At 45.7% G+C, this 27424-nt stretch overlaps 1 protein-coding gene across 9 annotated transcripts in view; it reads right to left on the reverse strand.

The window, feature by feature from the left end:
• The window catches only part of Sulf1 (sulfatase 1), a 226594-nt gene that overhangs the window by 45288 nt on the left and 153882 nt on the right, over positions 1 to 27424 (reverse strand). For 8 of the 9 annotated variants that reach the window (XM_060385852.1, XM_060385847.1, XM_060385849.1 and 5 more), the window contains 5 exons: positions 23911 to 23983; positions 23359 to 23583; positions 14718 to 14957; positions 6808 to 6959; positions 4075 to 4244 (listed from right to left, as the gene is read on the reverse strand). In XM_060385852.1, coding sequence (XP_060241835.1) covers positions 4075 to 4244; positions 6808 to 6959; positions 14718 to 14957; positions 23359 to 23530 — 734 coding nt within the window. In that variant the 5' untranslated portion in view covers positions 23531 to 23583; positions 23911 to 23983. Of the gene's footprint in view, positions 1 to 4074; positions 4245 to 6807; positions 6960 to 14717; positions 14958 to 23358; positions 23584 to 23910; positions 23984 to 27424 lie in introns of those variants that run through there. The other variant, XM_060385854.1, reaches the window with a different exon arrangement.

Genomic DNA, 27424 nt, shown 5'->3' on the forward strand with positions numbered 1-27424 from the left:
CTGACCTTTTCTTCAGCTCCAAGAGGGGGGAAGTCTGTTTACAGCTCCCTGTAGCAGTCTCTTTCTCTTTCCCTCCCCTCCTCTCTGTCTCAGTATTCTCTATCTTTTTCTCTGTCTTCTTTCTGGCTCTTCCTCCTCCTCCTCCTCTCTCTCTCTCTCTCTCTCTCTCTCTCTCTCTCTCTCTCTCTCTCTCTCTGCCTGTGTATGCAGTATGGAAGAAATAACTACTGAAACAAAACAACTAAAAACCAATCCCCAAGAATGATGGGTTATTACAGTGGGTGGCTGGGTTTCATTATCACAGGGGTGGGGAGGATCTCCTGAAAGCTTAGTTGGGGCTCTGCCGTTGTGAAAGGTTTCATGATAAGAGTTTCATGTGGATTTCCTTGTTGGAGCCTTTCTTGTATTTCTTGGAGGCCAAGACAGGCTGAGCTACCGTCTGATTAAACAGGACCTCCATGTGAACAAGGGAGCGATAATCCGCTCCTATTCTTAGTTGGGAGGCATAACCTCTCCCCTCAGTTTGTAAAGCCAGTGTGCTGATGTTGAATGGGCCTCTCTCTTTGTTGGAGAAGCAAACACCATGGAAACTTGATCCACTCTCTCCAGTGTAAGGGGGTCAGAGAGCCACAGCCCAGGGCTGGATGAAAGGGATCGGTGATGTTTGGCCACCTAGGAAGACCTGAAGCAAAGTGTCCACATGACTAGTGTCCCCCGCTAGAGGAGGGAGAGTCTTCAGCTCCGTGCTGTCTCCACGAGGGCCTGCCAAATGTCTCTGCAGAGCACTTCACTGCTTGCATCCCATCGCTTGGATGCTTCGCTAATGTTTTCACTAAGGAAGCCAGCCATTCAGGAGCTCCCTGCATCACAGTCTGCAGCTTGTCTTCAATTTGTCTCGCTCCTTTTGTTGGAGGGATGAACTCTGAACCTGAGCACTCATTCTACCCCTTGCTCTATCAGCCTCCAAGAGCTCAAAGCTTCCACGGCCTGCTGGAGGCGTGCGGCTCTCTACACGCAGGGGGCACAAAACCCAAGTGTTAGTGTCAGAGAAGTCGATCGCTCACTGACTGCATGCATGCCCACTTCCCATGGCTAGTAACGTTCTTCTATCTGACATTTGCCCGGGGCAAAAATGTACAGCCAAAAAAAAAAAAAAAAAAGACAGGCCAGATCTGTTGTTTTCAGAATGGCCAGGTGTGAGCGGTTCATGGCAGTGAATTCTTAGCTTGCCAAGGGATTTACCCTGTCATCACAGGCAAGTGTGGACTCATTTCTCTATCTGCTCTCTTTAGACCTGTTTGTGGGTGGATCATATGGCGTTTGCATCCGGCTGATCTTAGCAGAGAAGATCAATAAGAATGAACACCGGTGGTGTGGTTTCTATGTCCCCATGTGGAAGCATTACCTCTGCTACCTGTGCAAAGGCATGGTGGTGACATCACTCCCAGGTGTCTCATTTATTCCCACTTACAGATGAGCCCCTGGAAGCTCTAAGCCTAAAGAAACTGCCTACGGCCTTATCCAGAACAGGTGAGACAGCCTGAGTACTTTCACTCTGTCAGGCAAAGGTTCTGCTTTGTTGGATCGATGCTAAGGGCACCGCTGGCTTGTTAGAAGTATAAAGGGATAGCCCAACCCTTTCCCATGTGGAAATGCTCGAGCCCACTCATGTTTTCTTATTACCCTACTTACATACAAACTCACCGAGATCCCCCATATTTTGCAACCATTTCCCCTTTAAGCTCCGTTTCTCACTGCTTTATTTGTATCCCATTCTTCAGCTCCTAGATCATGCCTTGGGGCTGTGGTTCTCAAACTTCCTAATGCCGTGACCTCACATTGTGGTGACCCCCAGCCATAAAATTACTGTCATTGCCACTTCATAACTGGAACTTTGCTACTGTTGTGAATCATAACGTAAATATTTTGGGAGGTGGAGGTCTTGCCAAAGTGGTGGAGAACCACTGTCTTAGATTATCTCGTGTGTAGTGAGCCTTGTCTGCGCTATACTTTGTCCCTGAAATCATTTCCCTACATGGCACAGACTGCCCTGCAAACATTTCCCCATCCTTCCAGGTCCACTCTGAATGCTTGTTGGTCCATTCCTCCAAAAGATGCGAACAAATGCCCTCCCCCAGTGCTCTGTGGTGCTGTGATTGTTGCTGTGGACCTGACGCTTCTGGCTCTTCTAGTTCTATGACGATCTGGACGCTTTTCCCTGTAAAGCCTGGGCACAGCAAATTCACTATAAATCTTTTAAGTTTGCCAGATCATGTCACAGCTCCCCTTGGCTGGTGGGTCTCAAAGAAGCACGGCTGTTTCAGCGAAAACCTATTAATACAAGCTGGATTTGGACCCCTGTCCTAGTTTATTGGGTTTTAAGGGGTACCTATTGGGTCTTGATTAGCAAGCGTCTGCTGTAGGATAATCTTAGAGGTACAATTTTCAATGTTAGAGCCCAAAGTGCGGCCTTCAAAACTGCTACTGAGGGACTCTCCTCAAGCCACCACCCAACTCGTCTCCATGCACAAACGTTATCAAGTACTTGAGGCGCAGCTGTTAGGACTTCTTGACTGGATGGTTTTCATATAGACTTAGGGCCTCTTTACAGGCAGGCCAACCTCTAAAGAACCACGAAATGCCTTATCTTATCCACCCCCTCTCGGCAAACCGCAGAAAGCCATCTTAGGATAGGCTGGTGCTCATGCTCATTTATCGACGGAAGCCACACTAAGTGAGCTCTTGTTCAAAGGAGAGGGAGAAGGTGAGTTTCAAGGCGTTACTGAAGAAGCCTGGGACAGGCTTTCCTCCCATGGAACCAGCTGCTTACTGAGTCTGTGGCTGAGCTACGCCAGAGAGCCACCTGCCAAGAGGCTTCATTCATGAATCCACCTGCAGAGTCAGTAGCAGGGGATGGATTCTGTCTCTATAGTTGAGTCCAAAACAGTGGCTGGAGCAGCCGTCTCGTACGTCTGCGCCATAGCTGCATCCTCCTGGGCACATTCCGTAGGTGATCCACTTTGCTTCCAATTGATTGTTAGTTCCTGTTCTAAGGCAGCTCTGACCTCATTCCTATTAGGCACGGTCATGTGACTGAAGAAGGCTAGTTACAGAAAGACACTAAGTAAGAATAAAAATAAAACTTCCTCGCAGGACTCCTGGTGCCTGGCAATTTCCCCAGCAGTTAATTCTTTATTTCCCTGAGGTTCTTCCTGTCTGGGGTCTAAGAAACCCAGGGGAGATGGACAGACAGGGTGGTATTTCAGCACAGCTAGATCGTGAACCAAATTTGGCGCTTTGTGATGACGGTTCGTTTTGAATGGGCATGCTTTCAGCAGATCCGGCACCAGCTGCTCTATGTGGAAGGCTGCATGTTGGGCGTGAAGGTTGGAAGAAACTGTGTCGACAGTCAACAACGAAATCGTGTTCTTTGCTGCCAAGGCACCTAGACTTTTCCACCCTTGGCCAATGAGGTTTATCAGCACACTGCAGCTCTCCCTCCCCCCCCACTTGCCACAAGGGCCTCCCCGGGCTTCCCCACCCCCTCCTCTCAAGATGAAACATTAGGTTATTTTAAAGCCGTGACCTGCGAGGGCCTCCCAGGCAAGCTACTCCAGTTGCCTTCTGCACAAGCCTAATTGAACATCTGCAGCCAAGCTGCTCCTGTGTTCCCCAGGAAAGAAAATAAAGCCACATTTCTATAGCTGGAGCAGAGAGGGGCCCGCACTGCCAGCTATGAAAAGCAAAGCTCTCCTAGTAGGGCTACTGGGTCATACTCCAGAATATCATTTACAACACTGAAAGGAACTCTAGGTGAAAACTGCCCCCATTTCCCTGACTCGAGCCTCTTCCTGTAGCTACTGGCAGACACTGGAGCTGTGATTCCCAATCAGAACCCCCAGGGCTCTCTTACTGCGAGCCCTACTTGGTCTGCTGGTCCTATGTCCATAACCTCACTTTTCACATTCTGCCTTGGGGCTATGCAGAGTGAAGAGAAATGGGATGAAGAAGAGGAGAAGTTGGGGAGGGCAAGGGCCATGTTTGGCACAGTTCATTGTTGGTTTTCTTACTCACATGTGTTGGGAGGCATTGGGGTACAGTTTTGAAAACTGTGGGGCGGAGTCTTCAGGGCCGTGGGGCGCTGCGTGGCTGATCACCATCATAATGGGCCTATGGGGATACATTCTCTTAGACATTTTGAAGTAATTAATGCTCTCGTTAGTGATTAAGTCTGTGAAGTAATCCTGAAACATACATTTGACACAAAACAAAAGTTACAAAAGTGACATTCAAGATCACGTTTGAACACTGCTTTCCTCAGAACCTACCCACCGAGTATAGAGGTAAAGGTCTAAGTATGACAGGGAAGAGAGCCTCCCACAGAGCCAACCGCCTCCAAGAACAGAGAAATCGGTGGCTGTCCATTTCTAGGGTAGCAAGAGCTTAGCAACAAGGTGTGTGTGGGGGCCGGCGAAGATATGAACATTTGAGCAATTAGGGAAGAAAAGAGGCAGGTTGTGTTTGCCCAAGATAATGTTTAAAACTGGCAATGCGAATTCAACAGCATATGAAACACCGGATACATATCTCATTTTCAGGTTTCATTGATGTAATTCATTGGCAAAACATGTAATTGCTCCAAGGGCAGGAAACGCCCACACCCTCTTCACATTCACCACACACACACACACACACACACACACACACACACACACACAAACATGCAAACCCAGGAAAGAGTCTCTTCTCTAAATTAGGATCTACCACCATCAAATCAAAGGCACTGTCAAAATCACCGCCTTAGGGACAAATTGCATCATTTTATCAAGTTGTTCGCTTGGAACACTTATATATGGGAGCATTTGATTTCCTGCGGCTTACACCGCGTTAATTGTACAAAGAAGGTAATGCAGCTGCTGGGATTCAAGTTTGAATTGCTAATAAAATGACTTAACCAGCGTTTAGAGGGTGTGGCACGATGCAAGTTTAGAAGTGGGAAGGGAGGAAACAGAATGAAGAGGAAGGAGATGAGAACTTTAATTAAGCCACCTGCTTCCTCTGTATGTGTCACTGGCCTGCAACTCTAGTGTAAACTTTCGTCAGAAACTCCTAGGCAATGGTCACAACGTCAAAGCCTTCCAGGCACAGCTGGTCAGATGTTGTGGATTTAAGGACCAGAACAGCTGCAATGAACAGTGCTGGGGGAAGAAATCTGTCACAGGTCCTTGTTAGGACAAGTCCAAAGGCCGTCCCCTCCTTTCCTTGTGGGAGTCTGTTTAATTTCTTTGCATGCACCTCCCTATCCCCCATACCCATGTGCACACACATGAACATGTGCGCACGCGCGCGCGCGCACACACACACACACACACACACACACAGACACTGTCCTTTCCAACACAGTTGTCTTTGACACCTAATCAGCCGTGATAATGAACAGGTCTCGCTGATTTAGTATTTGGAAAGAATCGTGATTACTTTGTTCTCTTTAGGACAACAGGGAATAAAAGGTTAATAGCTTGAACAAGGAGCATGAAAAGCACCCCCACAGATCGAAAGTGATAGCAGTGACAATTAGTGGACATGGCATGCATCATTTGGCTGCAATGATTTTTGTCCCCAGCCGGGGAAATGACCCAGGATAGATACATGAGTGGTTGAACTAGTCCGAGCTGAGTTTTCTTGTCTTTTACAGTGAGGACACGCCTCAAGGTCCCTGCTGATTCCACTCTCAGCTCTGATGTCTAGAAGCCTATGAGCAGTGTTTGTGAATTTGTTTGTATTCAGGAGGTTAGGAAAGACCTAGCCTTACACCCTATCTGTCTCCAAACCCGCTGGGTTCTAACCAGGCCAGCCACAAAGACACATGCCAGACATCCGAACCTGTTTGGAACTGGTTACTAGATCCAGCTGATCTGGGACATTTCTAGGAAAATGAGATGGTTGCGTCCAGAAGAAAAGAGAATATTTTAGAAAAATTGCCAAGAATTGAAAGATATCCCTCCCTTCGCTTTTACGATCTCTCTCTCTCTCTCTCTCTCTCTCTCTTAATTTATGTCAGTAGTCACCAGAACATTTTTGTGACTTGTTCTTTAGCTGAGTTCTCACCAAGCATTCCTGCGTGGCTTAAACTTACTATGGAGCAGCGCTGGCTCAAACTCTCCACCCATCTGCCCCAGCCTCCCAAGAGCTGGGATTACAGACATAGACCACGGTGTTTGACTTGCTATAGTAAGCTTTAAAATCTAGGATCTACTTGCTTGGGAATCACAGGCAATTTCTCTAGGTCGATTTGGATGTCCTAAGACTGACAGCCTTAGACTGTCGTGAACTCTCACTGTCAAGGGGCAGATGTTCTTGTCAGATGGGAGCAAGAGCAATTACCCCAGTGTCCCAGAGTTCCTGGCTGCACCACTCTGTTCTTACTGTCACATGGAAGGCTGAAGCCACAGACAAAATATACTTTCAGAAACTGAAAAGCAATTGATTGTGTGGAGGAGCTCTCTCTCTCTAAGACAAAATTATCAAAAGACAGAGAAGAGGAGGTATGATTTTCTTGATGGTACTCCCATCAAAGACTGACTGCCTTTCATCCTAATGAGGGAGAAGGGAAAAAAAGCCCTACTAGACAAAAGCACTGGTCCTTTGGAGTCTTTCTTGTCTCCAGTTCGAAATTGCCTTAAAATTTCCCCTTCGAACATTGTGAGAACACAGACAGCCCATCTTGCCGATAGTTTAACTCCCTGGAAATGCCTTTTCCCCATTGTGCGCAGAAGCAAATGGATGCAGTTTTACACTGGAAATTACCTTTGCATAATCAAATCCGTGCTTTTCTTTGATGCCGTTTCGACAAACAGTGTAATTATAGAAACGAGAATTCTTGATTAATCCAAGCCACTCTCGCCACCCAGGAGGGATGTAGCTGCCATTATATTCATTGAGGTATTTTCCAAAAAAGGCTGCAACGGGAAATGAAAAAGTATGTTCTCATGTGAGAAGATTAATCATAAACAAAGTCGGAGATATGAAATTAGGACTTGAAAAGTGACAGTGAGATGGAAATTCATCCGATGACAGCACGGCCAGGATTCCCTCAGGTCTTGTCAAAGTGACATTCACGCACTTTGTCTTTAAATAAATGTAAGTAGAACTGAAATGCCTGGGTTACAGTAACCAGAGTGCTCCTGGGGATCTTCTTCTTATGGCCCTCCTGGAATAAAAGCAGAGTATATTCTCCTGTTCAGTTGACTGAATGAACTGGGAAACAGCCAGAGTGAGAGCTGGCAGTTGAGGACCAGAACACTGAAAACTACTCTTTGTGACAAAATTAAGTTTTCTTATTTTTAAGTTGACTGATGAATCACAAAAACTCCACTGAGAGGTTCACCTTGCTTTTCACATATCTGCAGAGTAACGGTCTTTTTGAACCCTTCTTCACCTCAGCGGGGCTCTGTTTTCCACCATCTTTCCTATCTGCATCTGGTCTTGAATCAAGGCCAGAGCAGACTCGGATTCACTCAAATACTTATCTTGAACCTACAGTTCTGTACCCTGAGGTTCTAATGCTCCTTCCCTTTTCTCCTGGCATAGTCACGTTTGTAAGTAAGCTTTGTCCCTTTTGACGGAAGCTTTCTTTGTGTTTGTTTATTTTTGAGCCAGGGTCTGGCTATGTGACACAGGCTGGCCTTGAACTCTCAATCTTCCTGTTCCTGTTGCAACATCTGTCTCAAAAATGCTAAGATTATAAGATTACAACATGAATCTTCATGTTTACCTTTGCCTTCCCTGCTGGCCTGCCCATCATCCTTGTCTAGGACTCTCCCAATGTTTCTTATATTTGGCCTCATGACACTACTGTATTCTAGAGAGTTTACAATTTCTGGATTTTAAATAAATGTGTTTTCACTTTAATTGCAAATTTTAAAAGTTGATTTGTTCTCCCAACATGTTCCTATTAAAAACATTTCCTTAAGGTGTCTTCAGTTTATATGACTCCTTAATCATATATATATTTTTTCTTTTCTTTGAAAACAATCTGGACTTGAGTCTGAGAAACACAGCACTCTGGGGCTGGAGAGATGGCTCAGCGGTTAAGGGCACTGACTGCTCTTCCAGGGGACCCGGGGTGCAGTTCCCAGCATGCAGATGGCAACTCCAAACTGTCTGTAACTCCAGTTCTGGGAGACCCAACACCTTCACTCAGGAACGTGTGCAGGCAAAACACCAATGCACATAAAAATAGATAAATAATGAAGAAGAAGAAAGGAAAGAAAGAAAGAAAAAAAGAAAGAAAGAAAGAAAGAAAGAAAGAAAGAAAGAAAGAAAGAAAGAAAGAAAGAAGCACAGTCCCCTAGTTTCTTTGCTAGAGGAAGGCTTTCTTGTGGCTCTGTGAACCAACCAAGCAGCCCAGCTAGTCAGCGACTGGAGTTTGAGAATCCCGCTTGGTTCCCAAGCAGACTGATGAGTGCAGAACAAAGTGTCAAGGCTTTACCTGCATGGCGCTTCCAGCTTCCTTCCCAGGCTAGAACTACAAAAAAGACTTTTCTCTTCTAGCAAAATGCAGTCTGACTCGGTATGAAGAAAAGCAGACCAGGGTCCTGTTCCTGCCAGTTCTGAGTTCAGAAAGGGACAGCTCTGGGAGCTTGCGCTTAGTAAGCCTGGGTCCTGCTCTCTTCTCCTTCCTCCTCATCCCTCGGGACTCACCCCTTCTTTCTGTCCTTTCGTTTTCAGAGAGTTTTGCAAAAGATCATAGCAATCGGAATGTGTAACTGAGGGCAAGCTTCCCAGGCCGGCATCGGCAGGCCAGCTCCTCATCTCTTCCTTCCTGGTCTGGCCTGAAGAACCTGCTTAGGATAAGCATAGTGGCGAGGTGTCGTGTGGGCCAAATGGGCTGATCCAGAGGGCACTTAAAGCAGTGTTTGACGTGAACTGGGGGCTTCTCATATGGGGGTTAGAATCACCATGACCCCACATTTTTAATACTTTTCACTGTTCTGTGGTTCATGGACACCTTGCAGTTCTGCTTCGTTGAAGCAGGTTGCTTTGTTTTCTTGTGACTTATTTTGTAGAAACGGAGTCTCGCTCACATGGTTCTCATTTTCCTTAACTAATTGAAATTTTTTTTTTCCTGCTACCTCTTAGTGGTCCCCACCTCCAGGGAAGCCATGCCCAGTCATGCCTGCCCTTCCCTCGTGCCTGTACTTTTTAGGTCACTTTGTACCATTTCTAGCCATTACCGTGGCGATTGCCCTTTGCCTTAATCCTTTCCTTATAAATGACTCCTTCAAGTCTGTTAATAGTCCTTGCTGTTGCCTTCAGAACTGCCTCCAGGTTTTCGGTGTCTTTGTGTTAATGGAGTGTGAAGAATGTACTCAAGATTCCAGATGCCGAGTTGCCTATCACATTCACTGCAAGGGAGCCCAGGCCGAGGCCCAGGCCCAGGATACATCCACCCAGCCCTGGAGCCTCCTGCCATCCAGACTCAGTCTCTACCAATCCCTTGGATGCTACATTTCTTCCTTGGATAGTACATTTCTTGACAGTGCTCTCCCTCCGATTGATTATCTGGGCTTCTGATCATTCTGCTCCATGTCTACTATCCATCTATGTCTCTCTCTCTCTAAAGGGAGCTTGATTTTCAGGTCCACATTACCATGTCAATGGTTTGGTTATAAGCACCAAGTTTTCTCCCTCCCTTGGTCCTGGCAGTTCAACTCAGCTTGTGTTATCAGGGTTACCCAGTATCGACCAGACCCTTTCTGTACCATTCTTTTCTCTTAGACATCGTCCCTTGCCTTCACAGCTGTTTAGGGAGGTGGTTGGAGTAGGAAGATGAGCAGAGAGGTAAGAAAGATGGGTTTATAACCATTAGTGTGTGTGTTTATACTATTTCCCTCTAGGACCACCTATTGCAGGACACTTAGAAAAATGTGTAGTCACTGTCTGAAGAAAAGCCTTTTTTTTTTAAGATCAGTAATGGTGACTATAAAAAGATCTGATGCTCATAGAAATTGGACCTCGCTTGGTATAGTGAATGACATTTTCGTGGACACTTTAATGCCCGTGGCAGAGGGTCGCTGTAGTAATTATAGATACAATTGACAACTGAGTTAAACTGTGATTTATACATTCCTATTTATACGTTTGGTTTACTCAAATGGAGCACAAGCATTTGAGCACACTTTACACCCCAGGGTTCAGTGTACTCCCAGTATGCTGTGGGACAATACATTTATGTAACATCCTGTGTTTATGTGCCTAACAAAAATCTATGACATCCCAGCCCATAGGAATGAGAACATTAGTTTGTCTTACCTTAGAAAACTCTAAATTTAATTAAGTCCTTTACTAGAGAGTAAATATACAAGCTTGCTACAAGGAAAGTGAATCTGTGAAAAAGACACGAGATTGGAAAATAAGTATCTTTACGGGAATTCATTTACTACAAAAAAAATGTTCAGCAAAGGTAAGTATTACCTTTGTGTATGCAGTGGAGGCTGGCAGGGAGGATAGCTTAAGAATGGGAGTTAAAGGCCAGCCTATGCCACACAGCGAGATACCAGCCACAAGTAATTAGATTTTTTTTAGCGATTAAATTTTTTATTGCAGGTTTTTTTTTCCACTTACAGCATGAAACAGAATGGATGTGTCAAAAATGCAGCTCGTGTGATTTCCCTATACTGTTTATAATTGCATTTTTTAACAACATAATTGAAAGAATCAAGGTAATTTCAGCCAGCAGAGCAGAACTGCAGTGTAATTTTGGAAAGGGAAGAAAACTGAATGTCGGAAAACTGGCCTGAGTCCTTCAAATGAATTAAGGGCAGAGCGGGCCGTGGCCCTCCAGCTTTGCATCCTTTTCTTTCCCTTGCATTCACTGTAGCCTCTCAACCGTGGATGGTTTTTTCCTAACCTTCTGGGCTAATTTTTATATTAACATCTATCCCGTCATAATTTTTAGCAGACTTTAGGCAGAACACTCGCTGTCTTGTGATAGACAATCCGTGGCCTTTCTCACTTCATTCCCCAGGATAAAGTGCAATAGACGTGGTTCCGTGTGTTTTCTTTCTTGGACATTTAAGCTCTAGTAGACTCACATTTTCCATGAGTAAAGTTAAAAACATTTAGGTTACAACCAGTCCAAAAATATGCCTAAGTTCTGAAAGAGGAAAATCATGTCGTACAAGGGTAAATATAATATTGGATCAATTCATTTCATTTAAAGCCATGTATTCTGGATGCCTCCCAAAATAAGCCTCTTAGTAATTTGTCTTCTTGGAGTTGTTTTTTTGTAGAACTTATTGCTGCTTTGTGTTTCATTCTAGATGGATATTTACATGTCACAGTATTTCAGTTTCCTTCATTATTTTTCTTAAGTCTACAGTTAAGTATTTCAAGTAATATGTACACAATTAGGCAAGCAGCAATTGATTATACATTATTTCTCTCCACTAGTTTAGTGGAGAAAATAATTATAAATAATTATGCTGGTTTAAAATCTTTTCCCTCAGCCCCTTAATTTTGCAGCCACTAGTCATGGTTAGATCAGTAACTATTGTCACAGTGATGGTTTTGTTCCCTAATTTCCTGAGATGCTTTTATGATTCTCATTGAAGATAACTTTAACTCACACAGATTTCTAACACCATTTGGGATGCTCAAACCTAGGACCTCATGCATGCTAGACAAACACTCTTTCACTGACCTGTGCTTTCTCTACCCTACATATTTGGAGGGGTCTGTGCTTCCCTGAAAGAATTCCTAATGAATGAGAGGATGATTGCTTGCTATGAATTCTGTCGTTACCTAGGTGTCTCCGTTTTGGAATGATGTTGGCTTTAGAATCAGCCTTTGTTTCTAGGAGGTGCTCTGCTGTCCCTTGGGGGGGGAACCCAAGCTAAAGCAGGCTAGTGGGGCTGCAGAGAATGGGGTGCTTTATGGTTGGTATGCATAGCTTCATCTCAGACCCAACTCTGCATGTGGTGTGTCGTTCTGAGGTGAGCCCTGCCCTCCTAAGTGCTGGTGCCAGCTCTATCCCCAAAAGCACCCCTGCCTTGTAGCTATAAATTTGTTTCTGGGGAAATAAGGGATTAAACGCCGTGATGGCCAGCTATGGTGGCAATGCCTATAATGCCAGCATTCAGAGGCTGGAGTCCACCTGTGCTACAAAACGAACAATCAAAACTCTTGAATAAATGCTCTCTAGCTTCGGCCAACCAACACAGGGTGAGCATGACATGATCAACTGAAACAGGCGTGAGGGTACACAAGCCGGTGATTGGTTTTCACCGTGGTGACGCAGTGAACTTTGCAAGAGATCCTTCCCGTTTTTGCCTCTGCTAGAAGGAAGCTTAGCTGCTCCACAGAGCCTTTCCCTACGACTCCACAGCGAGTACTTCGTGAGCCAAACTTCATCATACCTTCAGGTAGGCATTGCCATTTGTTTTTGCTTGTCCTGCACCCTGCTGTTCTATGTGTCTGCCTGCACATAGGAACAAGGCAGGAGAGAATAACATGCAACAGAAATATGATCCTGGGCACAGCCTGGCATAGCAACACATACCTATAGTCAAGAGCACTCTGGTGGTAGAGGAAGGAGGATCAGAAGTTCAAAGTAATGAGTTCAAGGCAGGCCTAGACTACAGGAGACCCTGTCTTAAAAAGCAAACAAAAGGGTCCTGGAAACTTTTGAGATTTCAGTCCTCCTTGGTACCATAGCTTCCCTCCAAGCTTTCTTATAAGAACCAGGTGTGATAACTAAAGTACCCAGGACAGAGTGGGCAAGCTGCAGAAGCCCGTTCCCTTCTTCCTCACCTTTCCTGGATTATCCCTGAAACAAATGAACACACCCTAAAGTGCTGCTCTAAGCTCCCCCAGCCCTGCCCTGCCCAGCTCCCCCCCCCACAGCCACCGGCCCCCCTCCGACCCCGACCCTGCCCAGCTCCACCTCTGAGGACAAGCCCCATCCATATGTTCTGGATACTCTCAGAGCTTCACTCTTCCCAACTCCATGTTCTCCTCGAGGGACTAAATTACAGGGAGCCTGGGAACGGCAAAGGCAGCAATTTCCCACGCTTCTCATAAGCAAAACACATTTGGTGGTTAGAGTCAGGAACCAGGCATTAGGGGACCATTTCAGACCTGCTTCTGAGCTGGTTACACTGTATCTGAAAGCCCCACTCCAGCTATAAAACACAGCTCAGCACAGCTGCCATCTTGGAACCCTGCAGGGATGCTTAGTGGATCTGCAAATTGCTTGAGAGTCCTCAGGTGAAAGGTGCCATAAATTTCGATCACTAATGTGAGAAGACACACCAGGAGAAGGTGCCCCCACCCCAACCTCCTACCAACCAGAAGCAAAGACCCTTGGGAAAGCAGATGGGGTTTCTTCTGTGTATAGGGGTCCCATGGTGCCCGTGTGTGATGAAGCTATCCTATGCACGGTCAATAATTTCATCCATAAATAACAAGAATTAAGTGCCCATGGGGCTTGCTGTAAAGAAAGCAAATGACTACATATTTCCTGAGCCTGGCGGTAAAGATAAGAGATTCAAGATTATTTATCTGAAATCCCTTAGTTTTAAAATTTGATAGTCAGTAGGCCTGAAAATTATTTCCAATAAGCCTTTTTGATGACAACTTAAGTTTTTATTAATAAATCTAAGTGGGTTTTTTTTTTTGGGGGGGGGTGGAAATCCAAACCCTACATTTTGCCCTGCGGGTCCTCTACCCTCCTTCTTTCCATGAAGAAATGCTGAGAAAAGTGGGGAGCAGTACCCAGTGCCGAATAAGGACTTTGAGGATAATGTTCCCAGAAGGCCTTTCTTCTTCATTCCTGCCCACAAGAGGATACTCAGAATCCCTCTCAAAAGATTCCAGCCATCAATCCTGAACCTACACACAATAAAGACAGCTCTCTTTACTGGAAGGAATGGTGAATGCTTGTTGACTGTGACTTCAGCTAAAGAAACTGCTCATGTCCCATTAATTACATATGAAGAAGTGAGTCAGACAGGTCCACAAGGCTGGCTTGTCCATTCATTTGATAAGCCATTTGGCTCATCTACCGGATCTGGGGCTCTGGTCTCTGAGCAGTACAAAACAATACTTGGTAATTTCCCCTGAATGATCAGCAAGGGTTATTCTCATCTAAGCAAAGCCCCAAGTTTTTCCATGATCCTCTGAGATTTGTGAAGGGAACGAAAACTCATTCGTGGCTTGTTACTTTGGAATATTCCACCTGCTGGGGGCCTACGTGAGGACAACATTTTCCTGCTGCATGCACAGAGAATCCTGAATTTTCTGTAAGGGATTTTACACTGGTACATCAGGTTGCTAAGAGGAGCTCAGGGCCTTTCCCGGGAGTGGGATGTTGCAGGTTGTTAGAAGGTTAAGACACCCTTGAGTTGGTCTTCCGAGTGCATTTAACTTGTTCTTTCACTTTTTCCCACTTTACGATAGAGAATAAAATCTTTTGCTGGAAGCTGCCAGCAAGTTCTTCCACTTCCGACCCCCTGACTCTGTGCTCTTTTGGCTTTTTTTTTTCCTCCAGTGAAGTTACCCTGTCTGGTGGATTCTGTTATAGAAATAGAACATGAACGGAGGCGGACATGAGAGAAGGTAGTCTCTTCATTTCTGGGCAACTTCTCCTACATACCACTGCCCAGGGCAGTTCCCCTCATCTTTGACTAGGGCAGAAGAAAGCAGCTCCCCTTTACCTGTTCTGTAGCCAGTGTTGTTGAGATAAACAGCGAAGGTCCGGGGCTCATGCATTGCCTGCCACGAGGGGGAGGAGCAGTTCTCATTGTTGGTGTAGACGTTGTGATTGTGCACGTACTTCCCGGTGAGCATGGATGACCTCGATGGGCAGCACATGGGCGTGGTCACAAAGGCATTGGTGAAGGTGGCTCCGCCATGCTCCATGATCTTTCTCGTTTTGTTCATGACTTGCAGGGAGCCTGAAAGGCACAGTTCTGGCACTGGTTAGCAAAACGCACCCCTTGGGGGACTCACTGATGCCCTGTCACTCAAGAGCCTCTGTTCCCGAGGTTTATTAGTTTCCCTGCCCTGTGTGGAGGAGTCTGTAATTTGGCTAGTTCTTGTTTCTAGAACAAAACAGACCATTTGGGATCTGAACATCTCAGACGTTTTGGAGAATAATAAGCACATTTCAGTCTCTCTCCTCTTTAACCACAAAGGGAAAAAGCATGCAGGCTAATCATGTAATTAAAGCCAGACTCTTAGATAGGAGGAGGATTCCAATGTCAGCAGCCTTTGAAGATGTTAGAGAACAATGGCCCGTTACACGGTATCAAAACCTTGGCCAAGGCTAGTAATACCAGAGTTTAGTAGATACGGCATTTTAATCCTAATGCAGAAAAACAAAAACCAACCCCCCTGCCAAGCAAAAGATCCTCCAAAATTTCTGTAACTAGAGACAGAGGAGGGCAAGGAGGGAGAGGGAGAAAGAGAGGTACCTACAAAGTAACTTGGCATCGTCTAGCAAGCTGACCAACGTCTTGCTGTGTTTCTCTCTGGACAAGACTGCTGTCGTTGGTCCGTTTACACGTCATTTTTAAGGCTAGGTGGTCTTCTTGCTCAAAAGTACACGCACGAATGCAAAACAGTCTATTATAACCTCAAGGATGAAGTGGTAAGACAAGATTTCTAAGGAAGGAAATTAAATCTGCCTCAATCAGTTCACTGCAGTTCACTGAAAGATGTCTACCTCCTGTAGGAAGGCACAGGCCAAATTCGGTAGTCTTTTCTGGACTTGTCAAGAAATGTACTGCAGAGTGCTACAGCCAAGGCCATTGCATTTGAATCCTCAAATTTCCATCAGGCCACAATCCTCCTGAAGGAAAGGCGGAAAGTCTATGCTTTCCAGCAAGGAAGGAAAATGGAATTACACAGAGGCAAATGAAAAGAGGTGACAGTCAACCTGTGTCCTTCACCTTCGCATTTTCTATTCATGCTACGAGAAGGACAATAGTGGGAGGGTCTCATGAGAACTTAAATATGCTTTTGGGAGGGATTCTCCTGATTGCTCCTTCTTTCTAGCTGTCTTCTGGAGATCAAGTGCCCTTTTGTAGTCAGTACATGAAGTATAGCACGCGTCCACTTCATGCTGAACATTTTGGCAGCCTCAGCCCTCTCTCTGATGATTCCCCTGAGGGTAGCACATTAGCAAATAAATAAATAAAGCCAAGAAGGGACTGGAGTAAAGGCTTACCAAGAAGTCTGAGAGATGAGAACATGACAGGTCAAGAGGAAGGAACTGTCAGGTGGGTGGGGAGCAGTGCGTGGCTGGGGACATAGGGAGGACAGCACGGCTGATGCTCTGGTAATGGGAAGACACAGTAGAGCTCTGTGAGCGGCTCGTTGATTTCCCGGCTTGGAAAGAAACACGGAGCACTCTCTTGATGCGATGTGACCAGAGAAGCAGGTCAGCAGCCAAGCAGTGCAAATGGCATGCATGGCAGCTATACACCCTGGGATCTGACCAGAGCCACGCCATAGAGGCAGGGCAGTGTCTCTGTCACAGGCACGAAGACCATGCTGAGCAAAGCTTTGAGGGGCATTGTTGCAACAGTGATGGTGTGATGGCTGCTGATGCCCTCCTGGCCTGCTCTACTAAGGACTCAGTGTCCCCCTGACAGACAGGATTCACGAAGCAGACTCAGGGTATGCTGTAATTCACGGAAGGGAACTGTGAGCGTGCTTTCAGTTTTCAGCATAAGGAGAAATCTGGAAAGACAATGTTTCCATTGATGATGAGGAAGTAACAGGAAAGGATGCGCCTCACAAAAGATCAAAGAGAAATGCGTTTCGGAATTGTTGCATCACACATTTGTGTTGGGCGATCATAGAGCAGAAGTGTCCCAAACGTGAATTGATGCATAGAGAAAGCTGAAAGAGTTCCAAAGATCCCCCCACCAATCCCCAAGCCTCCTCTTCTCTCCTTTTTAGGTGTATGTGGTGCTTTCGTTCAGGAGTGTCTTGACTTTAAGAAAATCAGCAAATACTGACTGATAGCCCATTTCAAAGAACCAGATCTTGGAGTTCCCCTTATGGGCCTTTGTTAAATTCAAATTAAAAAAAAGGAGAAGAAGAAAAAAAGGAATGCAGCTGGAGGCCATCATCCAAGGTCCTGCATCCCTAGTGGCCACTTCCCGCACACAGACACATTTGGACTGCAAACATACGGTTGGGGTGGGAATCTGGCTGAGAGACACAATAATGTGAAAACTGGGGTTAAATGTTCGTCTGCCGAGTTCACGGTTACAGGAATGGCTCAGCCAGGATTCCCCTCTCATTCTCAAAACAACAAATCACAGAATCTCCACACCCGGGCAAGATACCAGAAGAGCAGACCTGGGTTAGGGGCTGAGAACTCTAACTTCTAACTCCAGGATGCTGGAGCTGTCTGTCGGTGGTGCACACTTGGACAGGTTTTGAGGTTAAGTGTGCAAGGCTGGATATGTGATCAAGGAAACCAGGAGCTCAAGGAGACTTGGGAGAGCATCCTCCTTACAGTGATCTGAGAGGCTCAGACCACTTTACCTCTAAGGCTATATGGGGAAGTACTAAATGGAATCTCAACCGGTTCCCTCATGTGCACTTCACGCCCATTTGATCCGACGGTAGCCCTTTGCGCTGAGGCTGTCAGTGATGTTCCAGAGGAGGCTGCTGAGCTGCACAGGGTTAGGTCACATACCTAGGGCCACGCAGCCCCAGAGGCCATGCGACTAGGTGCCCACTAGCCCGCATGTTGCCTGTGGCATGGATTCTTCCAAGAGCTTGAAACACGAACAGTTTCTTACCCTCGGCACTCTCTCATCTTCTGCTTCATCTGACTGTGGGGAGATGGCTGAAGACCCCAATGCCTCTATCCTACCTCCTCAGAGCCACAAGTGCTGTGACAGCAGAGGCCCAGAGGAGGGAGGTGAGCCTTGTGGATTGATCTTCCCTAGCTGACTATAGCATGAGCACAGCAATGTCTACCTCTAACAGTGTGGATTCTGGGAATATTCAGATGACGGAGAACAAAGATTTGAGTTGTTTCTCTGAGCTTAGCAAACTCCTGGAGGGAAGCGCCAAGCACCTTGCTCCTGCCTTTCGACGTGGGCTGATTAGTGACTGTCAGCCACATGGCCTTGTCATCTGCCCCTGATGATTGCTCGCTGATTGTTGTTGACAAATTTTACAGGAAGCCATCGTGCCGTGTACAACACAGTGAGAGTGTCGGTCACACTGCTAATCTCAGCTACTACTCTGGGCAGCAGCAGGAGCACCGTGAGTTCGAGGGCAGCTCGGCTCACATAACAAGACTTTCCCTCAAAAACAGATGAACGAACAGCGTCCAGATGTTGCTGCGGTTGCCAACGCCAGAGCAACTCCTGTGACCTCTTTGGGTTTGAATTCCTCCTCTGTGAAGAGGAGCTCTCCTCACTCATTCCCAGGGCTGTCAAGAAGCAAACGTTTTGAGGCTCTGATGAGATCCCTTGATACAGGAATGTTGTTGCTACGGCTATACAGTTGGCATTCCATATCTGTGGGTTCCCCATTGGGGCTTTCAAAGCAGTTGCAGATGAAAAGCACTCAAAAATATTTTAAAAGGATCCAAAAAATTCAGTAGACAAATAAATAAATAAATAAATAAATAAATAAATAAATAAATAAATGTGTCCTGAACATTTATTTATTTATTTTTTTGGGGGTCATCATTCCCCAAACTAAGTATAACACAAGTATGAACAAAATATTTACATGATATTGGGCCTTATGAATAATACAGATTAAAAGGCAGGATATGTATTACATTTTCTATGTGGGAATCTGAGAATCCAGTACATCTGGTATTTTGTTGGAGCTCCATATTAGTTACTTTTCTGTTGCTGAGAGACAACATCGTGAGCGAGGTGACTTACAGAAGGAAGGGTTTATTTGGTCTTACGGTTCCAGAGGGGTAAGAGTCGACCATGGTGGAAAAGCAGCAGGCATGGCAGCTACAGCAGGATGCTGTGGGCTCATGTCCGGTCTCCTCCGGATACCAACTGCCCTCTGCTCACTTCAGCCCAAGCACATGCTCGTCACCGTCATAGTATTTTTATTAGGTAAGGTTTGGACTAAATATTTAGATGGTCTTTTTAATGCAGCATGAGTTCTCATGCTAACTATTATCCTTGGGATACTCAACAATAATAATTCCCACATTAGATATGAATGTATTGGTATAGTGACCCTTTTAATCTAAAAAAATACAATAAAAATCATAAAGCAATACGTTTTCCTGCCAAAACTATTCAGTTGTGAGGGACAAAACCAAGATGTCTTCAGCTAAAACCAAAAGGGAAGAACAAGTTGGGAAGGAGGGAAACAAGGAAGATAATAAATTTGTCTGGAACGTTTCCAGCTTGCTGAAAACTCACTGTTCCCTTCCCCCAACCAAAGGCCCTCAGATGCTGAGACCTGTGGGAGCGAGAGGCATGCCTGCAGGCTGTGCAGACGAAGCTCAGAAGTGGAGCAGCAGATGTGAGGAGCTCACCTGGCCTTTGCCTTTTCAGAGTTCTCCCTCACTGGAGACGCGGCGGCTTTAGAGAACTCTCTTCCGGCTTTTCAGGGCAGCCAGAATACTGAGAAGTGGCAGGCTCTTGGTACAGGTGTGGGGAGGCAAAAGGAAGTGAGGTGAGCTAGCTGTCCTGGGGAATCAAATCTCACCTAAGCCGGTGACTGAAATGCCTCTTGGCAATGGGGGTGGGGGGCTCTAGCCTTTGGCTATCTCAGAGAAGTGCAAAATAAATTCTTCAAAATAATTTTTTTTTAAGTCAAAAGAAAAGAAAGAAACAACCAGTATTTTAAAGTCTTGGTCTTTTATCAAGATGGCACCTGACTATGTAGCCTTGGCTAGCCTGGACCCTATCTAGTCTAGGCTAGCCTCAAATTCACAGAGATCCACCTTGCCTCCACCTCCTGAATGATCAGATTAAATTTATGGGCCACCTTGCCTGGCTTGGCTTTTTTTTTTTTTTAAGGTGATGGGCAGATAACACACATTCATAGGCTCACCTCATAGCTCTCTGCTTTAAATAGGCCAAGTAGCTGCTCATGCTTGCAGCTTAATTCCACTTGTGATCTAAGGAAAGGGGAACCAGTAAGGCAGGGTCACCGCAAGTCCTAAGGAAGTAGGCAATGCCATGCCGAGTCAGAGCCATGATCCAATCCACGGTGTTCTGCTTCTCAAAGTGGGGCCAGGGTCTATTTGGGAGAGGGTCAGCATCTCCATCTTGTTAATTCTAGTTGAAGAAAGCTAAGAGTTTCTCAAGTATTTCAAACTTTTCTTTTGATGTGTGAAATATTTGAAAAGTGCAGGCAAGAGCAGAACAAATCACACATCTGCTTTATTAACTCTAACAAAGCTGCAGATGTACACAGCAACACACTCACACAGACAAACACACACAGACACACACACACACACACAGACACTAGTGCACTTGACCAAAGAAAACATGGATGCTGCGAATGCTCTTGGTGACTGCTCTCCCCAGAGGCAGCCATCATCCTGAGCTTCACATTGATCATTCCCATCATTTCCATGCAAGCTCTGGGAAAGTGACAGCAAGAGGAGGAGGGAGGGTGGAGACAGCGATCAGACAGCATTGTCAGATAACTGTCAGATAATGGATAATTTGCCAGTACAAATTGGTTTTTACAAACATTTTTCAGTCCTTATCCTAAGCACCTGCACTGTTAGAAGCAAAGGCAAAATCAGGGGTTTCTTAAGTCCTGGAGGAAGCAAATGTCAAGTCAGAGGATGCTGTCTTGAGCCATGAACTGTCCCACAGGTGTTTTGTCCTGGGGTGCTGACTGCTGGGTGGAGTGACAAGATTTGTTCACAGCAGTGTAGATGTGTGTCCTTTGGAACTGCATGGAAGGTTCTAGCACTTCCGTTAATGACTTCCTCATGTGTCTCCTTTTACAAAGTACAAAATTTATTTACTTGCCCTTACAGTTGAGGACAAACTGAATGAGAGCCTCTCGTAGCTTCGCTTTTAAACTGTAATTAGAACCCTGCTCAGTCTTTGTCCTTCCAGATGAGCTCAGGATGATTTCATTCGTTCCAAACAAGAAAAAAGTGTACTATTCAAAATTTTCACCATTTTTCTTTAAAGTCTTTTCTAAGCGTGTATCAGCTTTCTGGAGGCTCAGCAGCCAATTGCTTGTAGCCTTCCAGGAAAAAAATAATTACCAAAGCAATGGCCTATTAGAGCACTTGACAAACTCACATGTAAAAGTGAAAACCAAAATAAACTGCAAGTCACCAAAACCACCGTGAGATAGGACCTCTCTCAGTGGACAAACAACAAACACAAACACAGACAAACAGAAGTGACATGTGTTGGTAAGGATCTGGTGGCATTTTCACACTTGGGCATAGCTGGAAGGAATGTAAAAAATGGCGTGGTGGTCGCTATGGAAGACACTGTTATGTCTGCCCACTTCCAGGTAAAATTTGTTTTCCTTTGCAAGAGGATTGAAAGCGAGATCCTGAAGATCCTCTCCTGCACATGTTCAAAGCAGTATCATTCACTTGCACTAAAAGAAGGAAACTACTCAGATTCCCACCAGTGACATACAGACACAAGAAGTAGTGTGGAATCTAACGCAGTCCTGAAAAGGAAGTTCTCACACAGGCTGCAGCATGGATGGACCTGAGAATGCTATGCTGCGTGAATTTTGGGGCAGCCACAGAATTTCAGATAGATGGTTCTACTCACAAGTCGCCTGGAATAGTGTGACTTAGAGACACAATGTCTACATAATGGTGGTTGCTGGGAGGAGGTTCAAGCAGGGGGTTGTTCTAGGGCTTGGTTGCACAACAATGTGAGTGCGCTTAATGGACTACACTGGGTAAAACGGTCACAGAGGTGAAAACAACCAATGCTGCAACAGGGAGGCGAGGGAAGAACTGTTGCGCGTTCTGAAGGATCAAACACGAACACACTAACGGCTACCGATGGCACGGCTTCTCTGATGAGGTCTCCTCTGACCTTCTGAGCAAGTGCTTGCCTGTGCTACCTGATCACCAAGTGACACAAGTGGAGAAGGAGGGCCTGGCCCATCTTCTGCTCCTGTGTCTCTCTCCCAGAGTCCAGAGCACGACTAGGGAGTGACAGGTTGATTTTCAGAGGGTCTTAGTGAGTGGTCATTAATGGACCAGCATATGGAAGAGACAGCGGCTTAGGCTGCGGCTGTGATGATCTAAGACTGAAGACAGGTCCTAGTTTTGCCATCTGCTAACCTATGATGTCTCTAAACCTTTCTTTTGCCATGCATGACCTGAGAGGTGTGAGAATAAGGACCTCTGAGTATTACTGGGAAAGTTCGATGGCCTAAGGCTTAGCATGCCATCTGGCAAAAAAGGAAGAAGAAGAGGAAGAGGAAGAGGAAGAGGAAGAAGAAGAAGAAGAAGAAGAAGAAGAAGAAGAAGAAGAAGAAAACAAGAACAAGAAAATAATAATAATAATAATAATAATAATAATAATAATAAGAAGAAGAAGAAGAAGAAGAAAGGCAAGAGGTCACAGGTAAGCCAAAGCCACTAAGTCTTGGCTCACTTCATTTGAGTGCTCTTGAATGAACTCAGGATAGTTCCACAAGTACTAACCCAGGTGTGATAAATTACCACAAGGATACTAAGCACACTGTTAAGTTTCAATTACACGTCAGGTCTGGCATGGTCACCTATAGTCAACTACAGTTCTACAGTTACTTTAGCAAGCTGTGAATGGTTAAAGCCCTCTATAAATAACCATCAATAATTCCTCTTGCACTAATAGTTTATATAGATTCAGAGAAAATCACGCTCTCATGAACACTTTACCCACGTAGTTTATAACTTAAACTTCATTCTTTCCACTTTTCTTCTTTTCCTTTTGATACAGGGTCTTATGTTTCTTGGGCTGGCTCCAACTCACTATGAAGTTAGTTAAGGATGACCTTGAGCTCAGGATTCTCCCATCTCTGCTTTCCAAGTACTGAGGTTAGGAGAGTGAGCGACTGTGTTCATGGTCTTCACCTCTACCTCTGTGGTTTCTCAGCCTAACCCTCATCCTCCATCTTCTCCTGGCTCCCTTAAAAAAAATCTGTTCTAAAGTATGTTTTAAAATCATAATAGCAGAAAAGTAATGTTGAAACAAATCACATAGTTTACAATCAGTGTGAGTTCAGTGTGTAAACTACATGATTGTTAACGACAGGTAGCAAAGCGTCATTCCCCTACAGACCCAGAGACAGCTGAGGCTCTGGCAAGCAATTGAATCAAGAGACTGGCAAGAGAAAGGGTCAGGCTCTCACCCAGTTCCACGTCCTGGTCATCCGTGAGCACAAGGATAATGTTGGGCCGGATGTTCTTCCGCTCCTGCTGCACCCTTCCTCGGAACCTCTGGGACCGCACAGTGGAACCCAGGCTCCCCAGCAGTTCTGTGCCCAGCAGGGTCAGCAGCAGAGCCCAGCAAGAATACTTCATGGTACTTGGTCCAATGTTGCGAAGCTGACAAAATGCCTCAGTCTTCAGAGTTTCTGGTAGTTGGGGTATAGGGAATGGGGGGAGGTGTCAAGAGAGAAAGGGAAAGGAGGGGATGAAAATGAAATCCAAACCCAAACACGGTCGTAGCAGAAGGCATACAAATAAGCCAGAGCTGACAGGCAGGCTGGCAGAACCGGGCTGCCCGAGAGTCGCAAGTAGCAAACCCTCACTCTTGCCAAGAGGTTTTAAGTACTTGATTATTTTGCAAAATCACTTTTGTCCTTTATTCTTTGTCCAACTTTCCCCTTTTCCATTCATTGCCAAAGTATAATTTGCAGCACAGAGCTCAAACGTAAAAGCTTTCTGACAAGAGCTAATACCTTGAGTTAGGTATCCTGGTTGAATAATCAATTTCTAGACTCAGAGATTTTCAGAACATCTGCAGATGGAGTCCTAGAAAGGAAAGAGGAAAAAAAATACAAAGGCAACATCAGTCAAGGGTTTCAAAATAGACTTATGATCTGAAGCAATGTCTTGAAACAGCACGTGGCATGTGGATGTTATTTTTCCTTCTCTTCTGCAAAAGGAAGAGAGGATAACACACAGAACTGCTGGTCATTGACTTGGATAGCATCTCCATTTCCTAAGTGGCTGCACAAAAAGTGGCCAGCGCATCAGTTTTTCCTGTAAAATATCTTTCTCATCCTGAAGAAGGATGAGAGAAACTGGCCACTGGGAAAGTGAACCTGGCTTGTGCCGAGTGGCTACTGAAGGGCATGCGAGGGGAGCCTTGATTGCCTGCATCCCTCCCTATCTACCGGGCAGAATCAAACATGAAGCTATTGTTTATCATCTTCATTGTGTCACTCACAACCCAGGAGAGTCATCATCTCTGCTGACAAAGACTTCTTAAGGAGTAAGTGGCACAACCACCTTTTCCAGCCACGGAGAAGCTCCTAACTGTCCTCATCAATCACCAGAGGCAAAGCAGAGACAGAGAGGCAGGTTCTTCTGTTCAGTCCTTGGCTCTCCTCACAGTGGTGCCTGGGATTCCCGAGCCCCCCCCCCCCCCTTCAGCCATCAGTTGCCAGTCTGACTGTTGTCAGGACTGGGTTCAGAGTGGCTAGCACAGGCATTGGCTTTGCTACTATGGATCTAAGCCTGCAGAATGAGATGCCTGATTGGCTCTGAGGCTCGAGGTGAGTGGCCACCCTTCCACAGCAGAAAATAAATAAGTGAAATCTGGAGGGGAGGCTAGCAGAAATCTTTGCAAAGCTGCAAGGGAGGAGACTTCTGAAGGGGTTGGGAAAATGTCCCTCCACTTTGGGGCACTAATCTGCAGAAAACTCATCTCCCAGACTCCTGAAAGACAGCAAGGGGCTCTTTTAATTCCCCCTCCTCTGCTACGCCACAAAAGAAGCTTTTCGTGAAACTAAGTAGATAGCCGCCCACTTCATCAGCCACTCCATCCCACACCTGAGGATCTGTATTTTGATGTGCAACAAGAAGCTGGCATAGGATAAATGAGCAGGACTGCTTAGGCGCAGGCATCATAGAGCAGGGGAGGGCACCCTCATGCATGCCCGTGCTGTAAGTGCTGGCAGCCCAAGAAGAAAGGATGCGCTCATGCATCCTTTCACCGACATGTCATGCTTGTTTTGTGCAAACATATGCACACTCACGTCCCTATTATTTTAAAACTTTATAAACTGTTTAGTATACAGCTCAAATATCCCTCACTCTGCAGCCTATAATTACCGTGTGTGTGTGTGTGTGTGAATGTTCAACAAAAAATAGATTTTTGAATAAAAACCTGAGGTCTGCAGCAAGTCTCTCGTAGGTAGCTAATTGTCTGCAGGGCAACAGCAAGGTAACTCCCGCTGATCCTGCGCTCCGGAAAGTCGATAAGCAGAGTCTCTTGCGTTTCCCTCCCCAAGTCAGAGTTATTGCGGCAACTGCAGTGCATGCTAACAGCTCCCAACCTGCAATTAGTTTGCACCGAATGCCTGGTTTCTGCGCACTTGCTTTAAATCATAAGAAACCTGATCCCAGCACGAAGGAGAGGCAGGAGGAACAGAAACCAGACAAGAAGAAGCAGCTTTTTGTCATGAACTGTGAGGTCACGCTCAACTGTTCAAGGTAGACCGTCAGGCCTACAGGGTTGGTCCTGTAAGCAGTGACTTTTCTCACCTCCTGGAGGCTGCAAGGGTGTTTGAAGGGGCAGTGAGCTGGATTTTGGCTTCCTTGCTGTGGCTGCAGTGTGGCCCATCCTCTGCCAAGAGGGGTGACATGGAAATACCGCTCAGGGCAGTGAGGGCAGTGACCTCACAGGGAGCGGAAGACTCTCACCAATTAAGATGCTGATAACCCTCCCTGGAACCCAGTCAATGTGGCTATTCTTTTCTTTATCTTGTTTCCTTTACCTCTTCCTTCAGGAAACAGAAAATTAGCACCCAGCATGAACTGCATCAGAAACCATGTTCAGGGGGGAAAAAGCAATGTGGCTTCTACCTAAATCCATGTACTTCCTTGAGCTAAAGATGCAGAAGAGAGCTACATGGAGCTGGCTTGCTGGACAAGAGTGCTTGATCTGAGTTTGATTCCTGGAACCCACAGGGTGGAAACAGGGAACTGACTGCCTGCTGAACTCCATACTCTCATTATGGCGCAGGCACACTCCCCACCCCCAAATAAATACATAAACGTAAAAAGTATTATCTCTAATTGGCTGCTAATTATCTATTTATGTGGGGTCCAATGTGATGCTGTGGCATTAAGTGTGCATTGTGGAACAATTATATGAAGCTGGCTAATTTATCCATGTTATCTTTTTTCATAGTGAGAACATTTAACTTGAGAAGTTTTTGAAATTTAGCCATAGTGAAGAATTAAAGTTTCTGAATTAAAACTTCAGAACTTTTTTCGAAGTTTACATTATTTATTATTTATTATTGGTATTTGTCACAACTAGCCCAGCTTCAGGGATGGACCTGACTGGAGGAGTGGAAGAATGAAAAAAAGACAGGAAGGCAGACACACGGGCAGGAATCTGGCAGTCTGGGCTCCCTGGAAGGAGAAATCTCAGCATCCAAACAAGGAGGCGGGGCTTATGGTACACAGCTGGATCAAGTAGACAGGATTAGCTAATCTCAGTAGGAGCTGTCTCTGAGGGGGAACCGTATTCAGGCCATAAATACCCAGGGGTGAAGTGTGGCGGGCGTTTTCTACACACACTCTCAGCACCCACACTCAGGCCCCGAGCAGGGCTGAACATTTCTTTGAGCCTCAAGTTGGTGGGCTTTGCCATTCTTCCGAGGGTCTAAGGCTTTGGGGTCCTCGACATGGCTGTGCCCATGTCCACATCACACATTCACTCACTACACCCGACAATTATTGTTGCTCTCAGAATGGGTGTTTGAAACTGGATCTGGCTATGTAGCCCGGGCTGGCCTTCTTTTATTTCAGCCTTCTGAGTGCTGGGATGACAGGTGTGGGCCACCACACTGAGCTCACGATGTTGCTATTAGCAGTGGTCAGTTTGATCTAGGACGCTTACTCTTTCTGGGCAGCTGTAACTCAGCCTTCTTTGGTGGGGCGCACCGTCACTCCCAGGAGAGTGCGAATTGAGGAAACTCGGGCCTAAGCATATAAACATAAGCGTATACACAGAGTAGTAACGAGAAACTGAACTTTGGAAACATCTATCTATAAGGAATGCGTCTGTCCCACATCACTTTCCCAAACACACAGTCTCACACCCTAAAAATACAATGGGGGTTGGAGAAATAGCGAAGTTTCATGACATAAACAAAAATGGGGAGCTGAGTGGTTAGGACTACCTGAGGCTTTTCCCAGAGGACTCAAGTTCAGTTCCCAGCACCTACATGGGATAAC

This window comes from Meriones unguiculatus, chromosome 6 (genome assembly GCF_030254825.1).
Source record: "Meriones unguiculatus strain TT.TT164.6M chromosome 6, Bangor_MerUng_6.1, whole genome shotgun sequence".
Taxonomy (NCBI): domain Eukaryota; kingdom Metazoa; phylum Chordata; class Mammalia; order Rodentia; family Muridae; genus Meriones; species Meriones unguiculatus.